Source organism: Rhinolophus sinicus, chromosome 16 (assembly GCF_057876585.1).
Source record: "Rhinolophus sinicus isolate RSI-liver-muscle chromosome 16, RSI-T2T, whole genome shotgun sequence".
Classification (NCBI taxonomy): Eukaryota; Metazoa; Chordata; class Mammalia; order Chiroptera; family Rhinolophidae; genus Rhinolophus; species Rhinolophus sinicus.
The window spans coordinates 116597684-116615201 of NC_142516.1; the positions used below are offsets into that span (position 1 = coordinate 116597684).

General features: G+C 36.3%; 1 protein-coding gene across 3 annotated transcripts in view; it reads left to right on the forward strand.

Annotated features, from left to right (window-relative positions):
• The window catches only part of SNX25 (sorting nexin 25), a 99751-nt gene that overhangs the window by 23232 nt on the left and 59001 nt on the right, over positions 1-17518 (forward strand). For all 3 annotated transcript variants that reach the window (XM_019736072.3, XM_019736070.3, XM_019736071.3), the window contains exons 2-5: positions 831-915; positions 8207-8423; positions 13530-13702; positions 14750-14936. In XM_019736072.3, the coding sequence (XP_019591631.2) occupies positions 831-915; positions 8207-8423; positions 13530-13702; positions 14750-14936 (662 nt within the window). The remainder of the gene's footprint in view (positions 1-830; positions 916-8206; positions 8424-13529; positions 13703-14749; positions 14937-17518) is intronic.

The following is a 17518-nucleotide window of genomic DNA, read 5'->3' on the forward strand; positions in this document are numbered from 1 at the left end:
GGACAGCATGAAACCAAGCCAGGGAATAGAAATTCTCTATTCCTGGTTAGGTGGCCCAGGGTCAAGGGGGTGATTGCAGCTGTGTTGAGGTGCCCTGCCTGAGAAGAAAGTGATTTCCTCAGGCTTGTTTGTTGGAAGAGGGTGATAGTAATAGCCATTTAGAGCGCCTTAGTGATGCGGTAATGCTAGTCAAGCACTCGTAATATATGCCATGCAAAAAAATACTCCACATTTTGTTAACATTACTTAGTTACTTTTTATCTTCCAAAACCATTAAGTAGGCTCAATTATATTTTACATGCTTTTGATTGTTTCAGTATGTGATCAATTAAAATTTTTTCCTCTTTAATGTTGTCTTACTAGCCAGATAGTAGGATTTTAATTCTGTACATTGTCTCTCCCTATTTTGTTTTTGCCAAGCAGTATCCTTTTACAATTAAAAATTTTAAAATGTGCTATTACATAGAAAATGGAGTAAGAAGTTAAAATCCCATGCCCTGGCTTCGAGAAAACCACTTTTAATAGTTTAGTGTATGTGGTTGCAAACATTTTGCATCTGGTTTTGTGCTTTTCTACCTTTCTGTTGATTTGTTTATTCCTACACTTGCGCCATACTGTTTTGATATCTGAAAGGGAAAAATAATCCTTTTTTTCCCCCCCAATTTTTCTTAACTAACCTTAAGCATTTATTTACTTTTTCGAAAGAACTTTATAATCTGATAATATTATATTGCTTGTTTAGATGGTATTTCATACCTTTGGTTTTATTTTTATATGTGATTTATTCATTCAGTAATATGTATCTTTTCTTTGTTTTCTCTACATTTCAGAGTCCTGTGTATGGAAACTCACATGAGTCAGTTCAGTCTAGAAGGGTGGTAATTTCTCATAATATGGATAAAGCTCTGAAAGAAGGTAAGGATTAAATAAGGGTATACAATTATCATGTAAAGCAATTCATTGTGTTCTAAAAGTAAAATAATCTCCAGCAAATTTATCCTTCTTGTCTGGTCTGTGTATAGCACTAGGATTTTTTCTTCATGAATTTTTATTTGATGACTAAATAAATACATTTATGTTTTAATAGAATGAATGGGATTTAAACATTTTATTAAGTAGGAATTTCCAGATCACATGAAGCTAGTGAGCCGTGTAGAGCTAGTTCCAAGGATCTGTTTTCTGTTCCCTAAAATACTTTTGAAGAAATATTTTCTTCTTTTAGAGAAGGTGTGTTGGGAATAAATGCACTCAGGCTCACTGATAGACAATCCAGTTACCAAATTAAGGGATAGTGGTCAACTTTACAAAAGAATGAAGGACATACAGGTGAAATTTTTATTGAGGAAGGTTGGATGGGGGATTGTGGAGAGTACAGTATTGTTACCTATATACAAATGGGAATAAGTAAGTGTAATACAAATGTTAAAGTTTAAAAGATAATACATTTTGATAAAATTAAAGTTTAAAAAGCTATTTTTAAAATCAAAGTTCTAAAAACACTGAAAATTTCAGTTATATGTACAGAAAAAAGGTCTGAGTTTTTCAGGTGAATTCATGATGTTAGATATGAAGGTAAGAAAGAACTAAATAAGTGAGACCAAAGCAAGTATGTTTTTCTTATCACATATTAAAATTTGAAGATGAATACTATTGCAGAGATAGTTAGAAATCATGTATTTTTGTTACTGGAGACAAAGGGTTCTTGTATCATCACGGAAGGCATTCTAGGATGTATAAATAAAGAAAGAAAGCCAAGGAAGCCAAAGCAGAGGATTTATTAAAGTAAAGAAAAAGAATACACTCCCAAAATGTGGGAGTGGACAGGCCCAGGAAAAAGGGCAACTGCCCCAAAGAACAAAGAAATTTAGGATTATATTTGAATGAAGGTGCGAAATACTCAGCAGTGGTGTTATAGACATTTCCAGGATGGGTCTCCGCTGACCACTCCTTCTCTTCGAGAGGAGGGATTTTTTTGTTTGTTTGTTTTTACTTGGCCGTTGTCGAACTGTCATGGCTGTCATGGTGACAGCGGGGTGGAGATTTTTTTTCCTGCCTGCAGTGGTAATAGTGTTATAATCCAACCCCAGTTAGCTGTAGGTACACCTGATCTTAAGAATGATCTCATTTCCTCTTGTGTTTGGTTCCCCTGCTCCCCCACACACTTTCTCCTTCCCTTTCTCCCCCACTCTCCCTGCGGCCTAGTTCTTTCTGCCTATGGTTACAGTATCATAGAATTCTAGAACTTTGGGGACTAGAATTAAACTTTAAAAACATTTCTGTTATATTAGTAAAGTACGATCTCTTTGATAAAACTTACTGAATTTAAAATTTGACTTTTATTATGGTTTTAAAATCATGGTTTTAAAAAGTAATCCTTACACAGGAAACTAATAATAAAAAAGTAATTCTTAATTGCTTTTATTGAGGTAAGGTTGACATACTTTGAAATGCACAAATCTTAAGTGTACAATTCAGTAATTTTCAGAAATGTGTATAAACATGTAACTTCTATCTTTATCAAAACAAAGAACATTTCTTTCATCACAGAAAATTTATCTCATGTAGTTAAGTACACCCAGCAAATTTTTTGTTTCAAATATTGTAGTTTTCATGTCTAGAATTTCTATGGTCCTTTTTTTACAGTTCTTGCTTCTCTGCCGAGATTTCCCATCTGTCATTTATGATTATCTTTATCTTTAATAACTTGAATATATTAATAATAGCTACTTTAAAGTACCAGTATTCTGACATCTGAGCCATGCTTGGGTTGGTTTCTATTGATTGCTTTTTCTTTTAACTATCTGTTAACTTTTTTGGGTTTCTTCTCAGATCTAGTTAGTTTTGATTGTGTACAGAACAATGTGAATGCTACTTTCTTAGGCATCCTAGATTCTGTTATCTTCCTGTGAAGAATATTAGTTTTTGCTCTATTATACAGTTTAATTTTCAAGTGATCACCGTGAAGTTATTTGGTTATACATTTTTTTAGGGTGAGTGTATTTGGACTTTGTCTTTAGTCTAAGGTAAATCCCTGAGTCCTGGGATTTTCATTTATTTAACTCATCTATTTCATGGTCCTTCTACAGTTTCAATGGAAAGCCCAGGGTCGTACCTCTAAGTTGGCGGGACTCCAGCTCCAACCTGTCTTCCTGTGATGGACAGCAGTTGAAGTCTGCTCAGCTCTCTTAGCCTCCCAGCTGTTTCAGCCTTCCACTGCTCTTGTAATCTTACCTTCATACATCTGTAGTTTAGAGTCAGCAACTGGTTTGAAAGTTTGTACCCAGGTTTTGTGACTTTATCCTTTTTGGTATTTCTTGTCTTTATTTCCAGCTGCTTTGGCAGTACTTAACTTTGTTTTTTGATATCTTTAAAACAAACAAACAAACAAACAAACAAACAATAAAACAAACAATAAAACAGTTGTTTAATCTGAGTTTGAACTGCCTTGTGCGTCTAGGACCATTGAAGACCTAAAGGGAGAAGTTGTGTAAACGTGAATTATACCTAGTGCTAGTCCCTTCTTTCTTAGTAGTTATAGGCTACTATAAAAGTGGTTATTGAGAGTAAAATCTATGCATTTAGTAATAGTTATTAAAAAAACAACATGAGACAAAACCAAAATTGCATTCTAAAAATTTTGGACACTTAATTTAATGAGGAATTATAATCTAGACATGTGTGTTGAGAAAGTTAAGAGATTTTATAAGCATTTAGAAAATCTGTAGTGACTATAATTTGCATCTCTAGAATATTTTGATTTGTGTTTCTAAACCTCGGCACCAGTATATTTAATTGAATTCTGAATGTTACTAGCTGACTTGAATAGACTTGCATTTATAAAATTGAGGGTTTTTTGGTATATGCTTGCAAATTATAAGTAACAGGGGTGCTTGTGAAGGCTATAGTAATTCGTACCATTTTATCTTTGTATGTGTATATCTGTTTTTTTCTTTCAGAATGTATAATTTAAAAACAGATCAATTCAAAGAGTTGAGTAAAATGCAAGGCATGTATGTGTGTCTCCATGTTCAGGTGTGGGTTTTTGTTGTTGTTACTAAAGTGTGTTTGTGTTGCAGCTCAGTATAAATTAGGATTTGTCTTAAATCTTTATAGGTTGAATTACAAAGAAGAAAGAAGTCATAGTCAAATATGCAGAGCAAAATAATATAGTTGGGCTTTCTGTGGAGCAATAAGAATCATTAGAGCTACAAATGCTGGAAGTTTAATGGCATACTCAAAGAAAATGATCAAAGCATGTTATTACTGTGTTTTGTTAGCCAATTTCAAATGTAAAAACTGTATTTTCGCAGTTCAGGTATAGTATGAATGAACTGTATGTCTGCCTGAGAAATCAGAACAGCTACCCTTCTGTATCAGATAGCCTTAAAAGTTTCTCCTGAAGTTACGTTTCCTGGAAAACTGACAGAGATAGAAACAAAGATTTTAAAATATCTTTTTGACTTACTATTAAATCTCATTAGCTCTGTAGCCTAATTTTCACTAGGCTACCCTGAATTATCTCACTAATGTGAACCAGAGAATTTAATTCAGTAATTATTGAGTACCTGCTCTTTGCTCAGTAGTGTCCTGAATGTTAAATTGAAAGTTCTTTTGTAAAAAATTTTATTTTTCAAAATTTGTTTTTAGTTATAGTTGACTACATTGAAAGTTCATGAATTGAAAATACAATTCTTCATAAGATTTTATCCTTTTCAAAGCATTAGGAATGTTGACCTCAGTACTTTGTCTTGTAAGATACTACCTGCATGTCTTAGAAATACCATTATTTTCATTACTTTTTGTGGTGTTCTTCACAAATGCAATTAATGTTACATGTACATTTCAAAGTGAATATATTTCAGTTAGTTTTGACTGGCTCTTAATACTTCTCTGAATTTTATTGGTAAATGGGCCTGTAAATCAATTGTCCAGGTTATGCAAAAGGCTGTAACATAACTTTATTTAGCCTAACATGGTAGCCTTTTAACTGGTCTCCTTACTTCTAGTTTTTCTCTACTTTTTTATTTTCAGTCCTCTTTTCAGATTAATCTAACTAAAACTGAAGTTCCAATCATTATTCCATTCTCTGTAATCTTCAGTGATTCTCTTTGACTACTTACTTCTGTGAGAGCAGTCCTAGAAAATAGACATATTTGAGTGATAATAGCACCTGAATTTTTGTTGGCTGTTTTTATGCCTTTTGAAGAAAAACTCGTTGCTTGGCTGTGAATATAAATGTTCTTTCATTTCTCATTGTGGATTGTTACATTATTTATATTTATTTCTTAATAAGTAAAGACCATAATGTAGATTTATGATCATGAATTTCTGTTTCCTCGAATTGACCCATAGGATATATTTTGAAATATTTTATTCATGTGTGTACTTAAGTAAATGAGTGGATATAATTATGCAGTACATATTTAGAATTATAGCTTTGTTTTGTACTTTTTATATTTATTCTATTTTTATGATTCTCAGCTTGAAGAGGGGTGATGATGAGCTGTTGATAGAAGATATACCTGTGGATAACACGTATCTCTAATGCTGAGTACAGATTTATGCCAGTATTCATTTTTATTAATTCCTAACTGAAATGTATTATCAGAGGAGTATTTTAGAGCTGTATTAATTACATTTGCATTGTGGTTCATGAATGTAATGGGACATTATGTAGTTGACTATGCCCTTCACAGTATCCTTTAGCATCCTGAAAAGGTCATACTTAAAGATACTAAGTCTCTTATAATTGCTCTTAATTTCTGGCTATGATTTGAAATTAAATTTTAATGAAAGGAAAAATACTTCTGTTTTCCGCGCCTTTTGGATTGTAGATTTATATGCTACTAGTGAAAAATTCTATGGCATGTAAATTTTAAGTTCAAGAAAGAGCTAGAGAGAAAGAATTGCAAATGAACAAACTAGTGGTTTTGTTGGCAAGGTAGCTCTCATTAGGTTCTGGCTACTTGGCACTGGGATGTCCAGAAGGAAGGGATAAAGGCCTTGCAGACAAGGGCCCTTGGAGGTCATGTAATCCAGCCCACCATCTCAGGGCGCAATTTTTTCTGTATCATCCTTGTCCATTGGATATCCAGCTTGTTTAAAAGTTTCTTATGATGGAATGTTCACCATCTAATGTGGCAGTTTTTTAATAGCTTTAATGTTTTTATCCATTTCCTCCTTATGGTTAACATAAAAAATAACCTCCTTGTGACTTTCATTCATTGGTCCTATTTGTACCTGCTAGAGCAGTTTTTAAAAGTACAGCCTTTTTCATATTTTTAAATACAAATATGTTTTAAATAAGTTGGCTGTCCAATGGGCAAGGGAGCTCTTTTAGATTTCTAATATGTTTTACTTACGTGACTTATTTTGTTCTACTTTTGTGCAGGACTGCAGGGTCCTGAATAGACAGAATATTTGACTGGAAGGATACTTGGCTTTGCCACTGGTTGGCTTTGAGCAAGTTATTTCACTTCTTGGAACCTCAATTTGTGGAGGGAATGAAACTCATCTGCTATGTAGAAACCCTGTTCTATTTCTTCGTTGCCAATAAATGAGGTTATAGGATTGGTCCATTCCTGTTTTTGCCATAATTTCTTACATCTGGGTCAGAAACCATTTCTGCTTTCCTCTTAATGGAATAGTTCAATTAGTGATGAGATGTGGCTACTTTTTGCAGAATCTAGAAAACATAGCAACCATTTGTTCAAATTAATATCTGGTAGTGAATAAAAAAATTGCCGAAAGGTCTAGGAGATGATTCATTTGTTGCTTTTGCTTTTGTTTTGCCTTTTCTTTCATGTTCAGTGGATATTGATTCCATCTTACATATGGGAAATACTCTATAAATATTTATTTAATGAATAGTGAAAGATTGAGGTGGGATCATTTTTCTTTTCAATGCTTGCCCCTAAGTCTTTGCTCTCAGCAGTAATTGTTCTTCAGCTATAAGACTCAGTTATGTTAAGTATGGTCTCTGCATGACTGAGGCCAATGGAATCACTTTGAGGATTTATCTAAACCTTTGTATATGTGTCTGAACAAAATTCTTGATGCTCTATGTATGTTTTTGAGCTATCGGATTTAAGATGCTATTTTATAAACTGTTATAAAGCTGAGAAATTCTGGAAAGATGGAAAATTATTGGATACACTTTCATGGTTGATATTCTGAGAAAAAAGCCATCACAGGATATTAAAACAAGAGTGATGCTTCCTTTGTCCTGTGGGCTTTTGCAGATATGTGGAATCTTCACGTAGATTGAATACTAATCCTGAGCTGGAGATTCCATTTGCTACTCAGTTTTCTATGAAACAAGAACCTCCCTCCTCCACCCCACCCCCCAAGCTCGCTCTCTCTCTCTCTCTCTCTCTCTCTCAGTTGGTGTGTAGTGGCTAAAGTGAATAAATGAGCACCAAATACTAGGCTAAAGAATTATTTGCGAATTATGGGTTAGTTGTTTGTTTGCCAGGTGTGAAGTAGGTGAGGATCCCAAGTCACATTCTGTTCCACAGGATTCCTGGCGATAAATGACAGTGCAGACAAGCAAAGCAAAGCAGGAGCATAATTTTTTTTTTATCTGAAATGATGTATGGTCACATCAAAATTAAGCCAAATCAAGTGGTGTTTAAAAAAGGGAAAGAAAAAACTTGAGAAATAAGTAGTGATTAAAAAATAGCCCAGGTATCCTTGAATGGGAACAGGGTTACGTGGCGAAATGTTTTTCTCCCTCGGGTCCCTTGGGGGAATCACCATTTAAGCCCAGCGACATTTTTATTTTTCTAAAGACCTCATTTCTTGCAAAGATCATATTGGTGTCACCCTTTTCTCTATAAGGACTTGAGCTGCCCTGAGTGACATGGTAACCAGTTTACAGGGTCCAGCTTCCAGGATCATAAAGCAGGGCAAAGCAGGATGAATTTGGAACCGAGAGACAATACACTGGTAACCGGTATACTGCATAGTGTGTTGCCACTGTGTAAGATGCTCTATTTTAGATAGTTTGGCACCAAGATAGAAGATTCAAATATTGGGCTGTCCAAGAAAATCCAGGACATATGGTCACCACACCCCAAAACTTCTAGTTAGATGAGAATCTTTCGTTTTGGATGATGTTAGGGAAGATTATGTCTTCTCTTGTTTTGTCCTTGGTGTTTGCATCTTTCATCTAAGTTTTGCTCATTGCTTTGTTTATTCCCGGTAGTGTTTGACTACAGTTACAGAGATTACGTTCTGTCCTGGTATGGAAACCTCAGCAAAGATGAGGGACAGCTGTACCACTTGCTCTTGGAAGACTTTTGGGAAGTTGCCAGGCAGCTGCACCACAGACTGAGCCATGTGGATGTGGTGAAAGTCGTCTGCAATGACGTCGTGAGAACTTTGCTCACTCACTTCTGCGACCTGAAAGCTGCGAATGCCAGGTAACTGTTAGAATATGAACAACCCTCCCCCTCTTTTTTCACGGGAAAGTATTTTTCTTATTGAGTGAGGGGTCAAAGTCAAGACACAACTCTAGGATGTTCTGCCTCTTGCTGACACTTGGCTTGAAATGCAGACATATTGAGGGGGATAATTATAGTGTTATCGTAGTAGATTTTTACAAATAACTTTCTAATAGAAAACCACTTTGTAGGTTTGTTTAATAACTTGAACAGTGAAATGAGTTGTACCCAGCCAGCACTAACGTGAGCTTATTTATAGTATCATAGGTACCTAAAATAGAAAATGTAAGTATAATAGTGTTTTATACTGTGAAGCGTGTCAGTGAGTTTACAATTTTTAGAAACAGTTAATAAAGTTTGTTTCTTTTTGTGAGTCCTCTGTTAAGAGCTCTGTTGCCTCACAGTATCCTGAAAATTGATTTTTAGAAGGAACTTAATATTGGAGCTTGTGGGGTATAACTAGAGAAGATTTTTCAACGTGAAAATTGCTAATATTAGGCTTGTTAGCCTCTTGTATCGTCACATTGATTTTGTCTTTGGAAGAAGACTTCAACAAGGCCATTTCTGTGTTGATAATTCTTCCTTTCTTAGGTTTGCTAGTAGGATCTTAAATGTATGCTTTCCTCTTGAGTGACTGCAGGAGTGATGAAGGACGCACTTCTATCCTTCACGCACAAAGTGGTCTTACTGAAAGGAGTAGCCTCCTGCCTGGTTTGATATGGACTCGGGTGGAGTAGGAGCCGGGCTCCCTACGGTTCATTGGCCTATTCTCACTGCTAGTATTCTACCTCTGCTTTTAGGGAAGAGAGAAAGTAGTTGAAAAATACATAAGGGGACAAGCAAGCATTGGCATCCTCAGTGGGTAGCTTGTATTCTCTTCTAAGAAGGCCTGTCGTGTGAGCTTGTCCGAAAGCAGCCCTGGTTCTGCCCTGTGATGCTATACTTACTTCCCACTGGGACCGGCTCGTGCAGCAGCCGCTGTCCATTCTCAGCTGTGTTGTCTCATCCTATGAATCGTCTTCTCTCACAGAGCCATCACCTGGTTATTATTTTCTTGCTTGCTGAAAACTGTGACCCACAGTAAGAAATACATGTTATTTTGTGACCTAATTTCATAAGACAATACTCTTATTACATGTGATAACTGATATTTTTTTTTGTTCTTTAACTTTTAAAAAAAAATGGCATTTGAGACTAAATTTTATTTTGTTTCTTGTGGGTCAAAACCCATGGTTTGAGAAATTACAGTAGAGTTGTGGCTCTCAGATTTTTTTTGGTATCAGAACTCTTCTATACTCTTTAAAGTTCTTGAGAACCTACAAGAGCTTTTGTTTATGGGGTAACGTCTAGTGGGGGGCTGGAGCAAGCTTGTCCTGGTTTGCGAGAGCCGGCTGTGCGTATCTCTCACAACTCTGAGTTCAGTGATGCCACGTTGTTAGCTTGTAATTGGCCGTGGTGGTGGTGTTTACACTGTGAAATGGGTAAATGCTACAAATCAGAGCTTTTTTGTTTTCCCTAGGAGAGCCAGTTGTTAACATTTACCAGCTCACCAGTTATTATATCTATCAATATTTACCATATTAGATATTAAAACAAAAACTTTTAAAGTGTAGGAATACACAGTATATTTTCCTTTAGCCATCAGAGCGATGATGTCATCACACATTTTGTAGCCTCTGGAAAACGCTATGCTTGTGAGAATGTGAGTGAAAAAGACAAAGGACATTTTTTTTTCTAATCCATATAATTATTTATTTTGATGAAATTGATCCAGATTAGATCAGTGGTAGCACTTCCTTTTGACAAATGACATTTTTATATTACTATGAATATAGTTTTGACCTCAATGTCCCCTTGAAAGGGACTTGGGGATACAGAGGAGTGTCCAGACCACCCTTTGAAAATTGCTGTTTATAGAGAAAATAACTTCCAGTAAGGGGATATGTGAACTAATAAGGAAAGTGAGAGAAATCGTACTTGTGGGTTACTTCCCTAGAGTCTCAGAAGCTTCAGCCTCTCCTTTCAAGGGTTCAGCAACCCCTTGGAGCTCCTGTGGTATCCATTACATAAAGTGCTCCACAGTTCTGCCTGGCAGATACTGTCAAAGACTTGTTTGAATTCAGTGGAAGCTCATTTACGGTAAAGTATTTAAATTGTGGTCCAACAGAGGACAGTATTTTAAATCAATGTTTTTATTCAGTTACGCTGATGGATTTGGGTTTGGGAGAGAGTAAGTGGTTAGAGAAATTAGTATTTTTATGATTATCTAATTTTAACATGAGAATGTATTTTTCATTGAGACATTTACCAGCTTCTGCAATGACTGCTTTTGTGAATAATATAAAGATATTATAGGTAAAGCAGCAGAATAGTAGAACTGAGGAGTTTAGAAACTCCTTTTCTTTGGGCTTCTGCTTGTCTTGTGCCAAGGATAGATCTATTTTACTGATATCTAGGCTATGCCTATAGAAGGTCTAGTTGATGATTCTTATTAAAGAAAAGAGTCTACCACTGTTCTCTGGGATTATGGATATTTGAAAAAGTACCAGGCATTTTGCATATAGATGATTGTGCCCTGGAGGTGAACCCTGGAGAGCAAATATCTGCTTGTGCATCATCTTCTACAATCACACAATGAGACTGGCAGACAGGTGTCTAGGTTTGATGACTAGATCTATACTTGCCCACCTTCGGGTAAAAAATGCGCTGGTCCTAGGGATCTCCATGAGTTTGCAGATATCTATTGGCTGCAAAATGACTTGGTAGCCTAGGAAGCCACCAATTGAATTGGCGGCTATCAGATGAGAGAATAATAAATTGCATTAATAAAAGCAATACCTCCTGTAGTTGACTGTTAGGCGATTGTGTGGAGGCAGTTTTCTGGTCAGCCTGTATTTATGCCCAGGCTGACATTCTGTTACTGCTTTAAGCCAATCCAGATCACATTTAATTCTTACCTCTGCTTCCTCTTCCTTTGTCCCATCTGTCAGGAAAATCTAAAAATGATTGTTTTTATGCTTTTAAATAATTAGCATCTTTAATTTCGTAGTCTCCTTACCATCTCTGTGTTTTGTTTTCCAGTCAAGCACCGGATTGCTGCTTTTATTTATATATTTTCTTTGTTTATCTCTGAATTTTTTTTCTCCTTTCATCTGTGTAGTCTCTGATTATGGTGGAGTCTGGACTTCAGTGTCAGACAGAACAGGATTTGAGAGTTACTTGTACCATTTATTACCTCTGATTTTTGGACTGTTCACTATGCACTCAGATCCTTAATAGTCTCATCTATAAAGTGGTGATGATAATACCTACTTCTTGGTGTAGATGGGAAGATTAAGTAATAGTGTACATATAAAATTTACAAAAGGTTAATGTCCTTTTGGCCACTCAAGGAACGAGAACCCAAAGGTAAGTGGTAAGACTTGCAGTATAAACAGATGATTGACTGAAGAAGGAGGGACAGAAGAGGGATGATGGCAGGATTAAGGCTACAACCCACCAGATGGGAATCTCCTGACCCAGAAGCAGCCATTTGATTCAAGCTTATTTCTTGGCTTCTGAAGCTATGCTCGATGTCCACTTACTAGGGGCATCACAGGAATATCCTGCTCGGAGCAGGCAGAGGGTTGCAGGGAAGCATTCGCGTTTCCTGTTTCCAGAGATTGAGCTTGTTTGACCCACCTTCTGGCCTCTGGCTCACTGAGAAGCTTTTTCCATAACTTAGCTCTAGGAGGGAGAGGAACTCTGGGAAGTCTGAGGACCAGGCTTCTTTTATTATCTGCCTTCCATTGGAACAGAGAAGGGACAGTGTACACTTTGGAGGGGTTTTGATAGTATTAAAAGAAGTCTGTCTTGTAAAAGTGGATTATTTTTTGGCCGATTTCCTCCAATGAATGTTAATCAAATGTATATTTTAAAGCAAAGTGCTTGAAATGACATTATCATCTAAATCTTAGTATATTAAAGTATCAACTCTAGCTGGCAGCGTCACTAGAGTTTAAAATAGTTGAAGATGCCATTTTAAAAAAAAGTCAACATATATCTATATATGCAAAGGCTTGAAGATTAAAATCTGTTCGTGTTGTGAGCTTTGCACATTAGGGTTGAATTCCTCTAGTTTGTTGTAGGAGACATAGGAAATCCCTTTTTTTTGTTTTTGTTTTTTTGAGTGTACATAGTCTAGAAAGTAGTATTCAGTCTCTCATGCAAAAAAAAATCCAGTTTACCCCTGGGAGACACTAGTCATAAAGGCACCAATATGCATTGATTTGCTTCATTTCCTGTGTAGTTCCCAGTATGCTTCCTCCCATCTGTTTAGTGTTTGTTTTTCCTTCCAGTATTGGCTGGTAGTTACTATAAGAAGCCCATAAACGTTGCCTCTTATCTGGAAGATACTGGAAAAATTATCTTTCCAGTCTTTCTTGACTTGCTATCAAGATGCTATGGGAAAAGGAGGTATAGAAAGTTCTGCTTTCCATCCTCTTCACTCAGATTCTCAAAATTAATGATTCTTAGATGGTGTGGGGCAGTGCTGTCTGGGAATCCGTGACCAGGGTTGGCAAGACTGGTTGGAAAATACTTGGGAGCCTCACAGAAGGCAATTTACCATCAAATTATGTAGCATCAAATCATGGACCCCTCTTTTCAGAAGAAATAACTATAGATTATTTAATCCCATGATCACCCAGTCAGAAAAGCTGGCTGGTTCCCCTGGTTTATGCTTCGTTAGATTTTTTTATTTGAAATTTGAAGCTGTGGAGCATATTTAAGCAGAGATCTAGGAGACCTAAAAACAATCTAGTTAAAGAAATACTCGTAGCTTTCTGGATTACTGCTGTGATTTAGGAGTTATGTATAACTGTTGATGCTACTTAAGGTTTGAAATCCTAAAAGGCCATGCATTTGCATTTTTCCAGATTAGTCTGTGATTGTGAAAATTATGACTGTTGATATTGTTAAGTGGACACAGTTCTTAAAACCGACACATTGCCTATTTAAAAGACTTTTTACCTAATTGTATATAACCGAATTGTTTCTCGAATTTTCCTTCCTTCCTTTTTTCTCTCTTATTTATTAAATTTTTAGGCAAGAAGAACAGCCGAGGCCTTTTGTGTTGCATGCGTGCTTGAGGAACTCAGATGAAGAAGTAAGATTCCTACAAATGTGTTCTCGAGTTCTGGTGTTTTGTCTCCTCCCCTCCAAGGATATCCAGTCTCTCAGCTTACGTATAATGCTTGCAGAAATTCTCACAACAAAAGGTAGACTCTCATGAGTAATTGATATTACTAATGTGACGATCATTGTGCAAATGTGCTACATACAAATGTGATTGATAACACTTTATACGGCACCTATTGCAGACCTTGTATACTGTGGGGCATATAGGAATTAAAATATTTTCAAAATGTTAAGTTTAAATGTCAGTCAAAGAGGGCATCCTTTGGCCATACATGAGAAACAGAGTTTTATATAACCTTACCAAATGCATAGTACATTCTGTTGTTTATTTTGACATAGGATAGCCAGCCTTATGTTCTCCACAGGGAGGCATCCATTTGGGATAGCTTTGGTGTTATCCAGGCCAATAATATGTATATTGATGAAAGAACATCTGTACTCAAACTCCAATGCGCATTTACTTAAAATACCTTTGCTACAAGATTCACTGATAATGCCTATATGTAATTTTGTGAACTTGGAATAAATAAAAAAGGAACTGTACCACAATATAATGTGATTACTAGAAAAAAATATATCTAGGGAAATGCTTAGCTATGATAAGAAAAATGGAAGAAAACATGGCCTAAGAGAACTTTTTCCTATCTCAGAATTTCAAACAGATAACGTTGCATTTGATACGCATTGACTGAATGTCTCATTTATTGTCTCAGGATTAGCCAGTGGTGTCCATTAGCGGATACAGCCCACCACAGAGAAAGGGGGAGCTTTTAACTTGAAGTTAGTAGAATGAATTTGTAATAGTGTCATTAACAACTTCCTCCCTGAGGTCCACTTTCACCAGTTGGGAGAATGTTGATTTTCATCTTTTGGCAGACAGAACATATTGAACCTTATAGAAGAAATAAAAGAGAAAATATTACTGTACTTAATTTTGATAGCTTTGTTAGCAACTTGAAATAAGCAGCCGTGTGTGTGTGTGTGTCTGTGTGTGTGTGTGTGTGTGTGTGTTTTCCCTGTTTGGGTTGTTTAAAAATGTTTCCCAAATGTAGTTTCAATTATATGATATAAAAACAGTTCCTGTAAAGGAGAATACCTTGCTCAGTGGTGCTGTTTTCTTCCCACAGTCTTGAAGCCAGTAGTGGCGTTACTTAGTAATCCAGATCACATTAACCAGATGCTCCTTGCGCAGCTGGAGCACAGAGAGCAGATGAACGAACATCACAAGAGAGCCTACACCTACGCTCCTTCTTATGAAGAGTTCATCAAGCTTATTAACAGCAACTCTGACGTTGAGTTCTTGAAGCAACTAAGGTATTTGGTCTTCACTTATAGCATGACCATAGCTACTGCGTTATCATCCACTGCCTAGTGAGGTAAAAAAACAAATGTGTTTGCCAGGGAAGCAGAAATAAAATCTATTAGTCTTACTGTTCAGTGACAACTGAATGTATCCAGCTTCTCCTTTTGCAGTGGAATTACTGTTTTCAAAGCATAGTGTTTTTCAAATAATTAGGTTATAATAGATTGAAAGCTGTTCAGTTGTTAGGAATGTCTGCTTAGCTCTCAGGTGCCTACCTTAGAAAAGCATTGGAAGGAGGTAATGTGTTTTAAAAATTACATTGCAGGACATTGTTGATTTTCATTTTTCTTAGAAAATGCAGAGGCCCTGGTTTGGGAATAAGGGATTCTTTACTAATTGCTTTGAGAAAACACATTGGAAATATACCCCAGGAGTCTCTTTTATAGGAAACTTCAATCTCACTTATCGTACTTTAGATATTTTAGGGATGAATGTGTGTGTTTTTTATTTTTCTTTTCACAGAATATCCACATACAGTTTGATTATATATTGTTGTGTAGTTTGTAGATTTTCTAGACTTCTGTTTCTCTAGTTACCCTTGTGTTTTAGTGTCCCCAAACGATAATGCACAGAGAAGAAAGGAAATCTGGTATGTCACTTTGCTTCTGATAAGTAATTTTGGTAGATCTCTGACAGAAAAGTAAAATATTGGTTGAAATTGGGTCTTTGAACTATTTGAGGATTTTAGACTTGTTTTATTTGCCTCTGAACTAGGGTCAACATTAAGGAGAGTTACCAAAAGGTGCCAAACAACTTTTTTTTTTTTCAATCAGAACTAATTATTTCGAACAGTCAACTATTGGTACTCTAGCATCATCTGTCATTTTGTATCTGAGCACAGTTCCTTGTATTATAAGGTGAATGAATCTTGATAAGAATTAACGGCTTATCTTCTTCAAAATATAGTAGCCAAAGTCTCAGGACTAGAAATGCTATAAATACCTTAATGTTGGCAATTCATCGTGTAGCAGGTAAAGAAATAGCTCAGCAAGAACTGCCCTTTGAAAAACAAAATCATGCTATCTGCTGCCCCAGGATGATTGGTCAACCTACTTTTGTCACAGTAGGGGATTATGGATTGCCTCCATCTGTGTGGCCCGAGATTCCACTAGAAGTCCTGATTTTACATTTTCCCTTTTCCCTCTTGTCTGTGAGGAAACGAAAAACAGAAGGAGCCTTTACATCTTTCTTGAACATCACTTCCTCTTGCTCTCATAAAGAGAGCCGCATTGGAGGACGCGGGGGTCCTAGGAAAGCAGGCCCTCTGAGCACTGAGAGACTTAAAGGGCAGTAGAAATGCTGAACTAAAGAAGGACTTTTTCAGCTATTGAGCAAGTTCAAATACTGTAAAGTTCACCGTTTTAAAGTACACAGTTCAGTGGTTTTTAGTATATTCAAAGGCTGTGCAACCATCACTACTAATTTCAGAATATTTTCATCATTCTAAATAGAAATCTTGTTCCCATTAGTAGTCACTTCCCATTCCTCCCCTCTCCTCGGCCCTTGGCAACCACTAATCTACTTTGTGTCTCTATGGATTTGCCTATTCTGGACATTTCATATAAATCAAATCATCCAACATGTGGCCTATTGTGTCTGGCTTCTTTAACTTGGCATAATGTTTTCAAGGTTTATGTCGTAGCATATATCAATATTTCATTCCTTGTTTTGGCTGAATAGTATTCCCTTGTGTGAATATACCCTATTTTGTTTATCCATTTATTAATACCAGCTGATGGAAATTTTGGGTTGTTTGCACTTTAAAGAACACCTTTTGAGTGATCGTTGAGCATCTTCGGTAGCATTATCAGTGCCTATTGATAAATACCTGAGAGTGAAATAAAATGTTGCAGATTCCTAACCTGTCCCTACCACTGTCTCCCCCCACTATATAGCTTCCCCCAACAAGGAGTAATGGAATGTAGGCAGACACCAGGATGGGGTGTTTTTTTGGTGCATTATCCCATATATTGAATTCTCTGTGTCCTCCACCTTACTGTTAGTCTTTGTGTTTCCAACGAAATTTAGAGTCAAAAGGGAGGACTTTTGGAGGTACTTTGGCGATTAGATAATAAAACTCTTAAAGTGCCTACTCTATGAGGAACAAAAAGAATGCATTTTCACATTTAATTAAGTTGGTGTAATAACTGAATCGACTGGAATGACCTATTCTCCTGACCTCTATCCCTTTATAAGCTTTCAGTTCCTCATGTGAATCTTGGGAAATATGTCAATAACTTCCTCTAGAGGAGCTGCAGAATTCTCTTGTAACAAGGAGTGTAAACTTCTTGAAAGAGTTGTATGCAGTTGGCAACATTAGCTGTGGGATAATGGTAGTCCTGAAGATTTATAGTCCCCTGTAGAAGCTTGGCAAAGAACCTCGGGCAAAAAAATACTATGAAAGGCAGTTTTCTCAGTGATAGATATATGAGGTGTGATCACAAAATATGATGAATATTTAAATTTAAAAAAAATATTGCTGTAAAGGACACATTGCCATTAATCCCCCTTTCTTCGAACATACAACTACGTT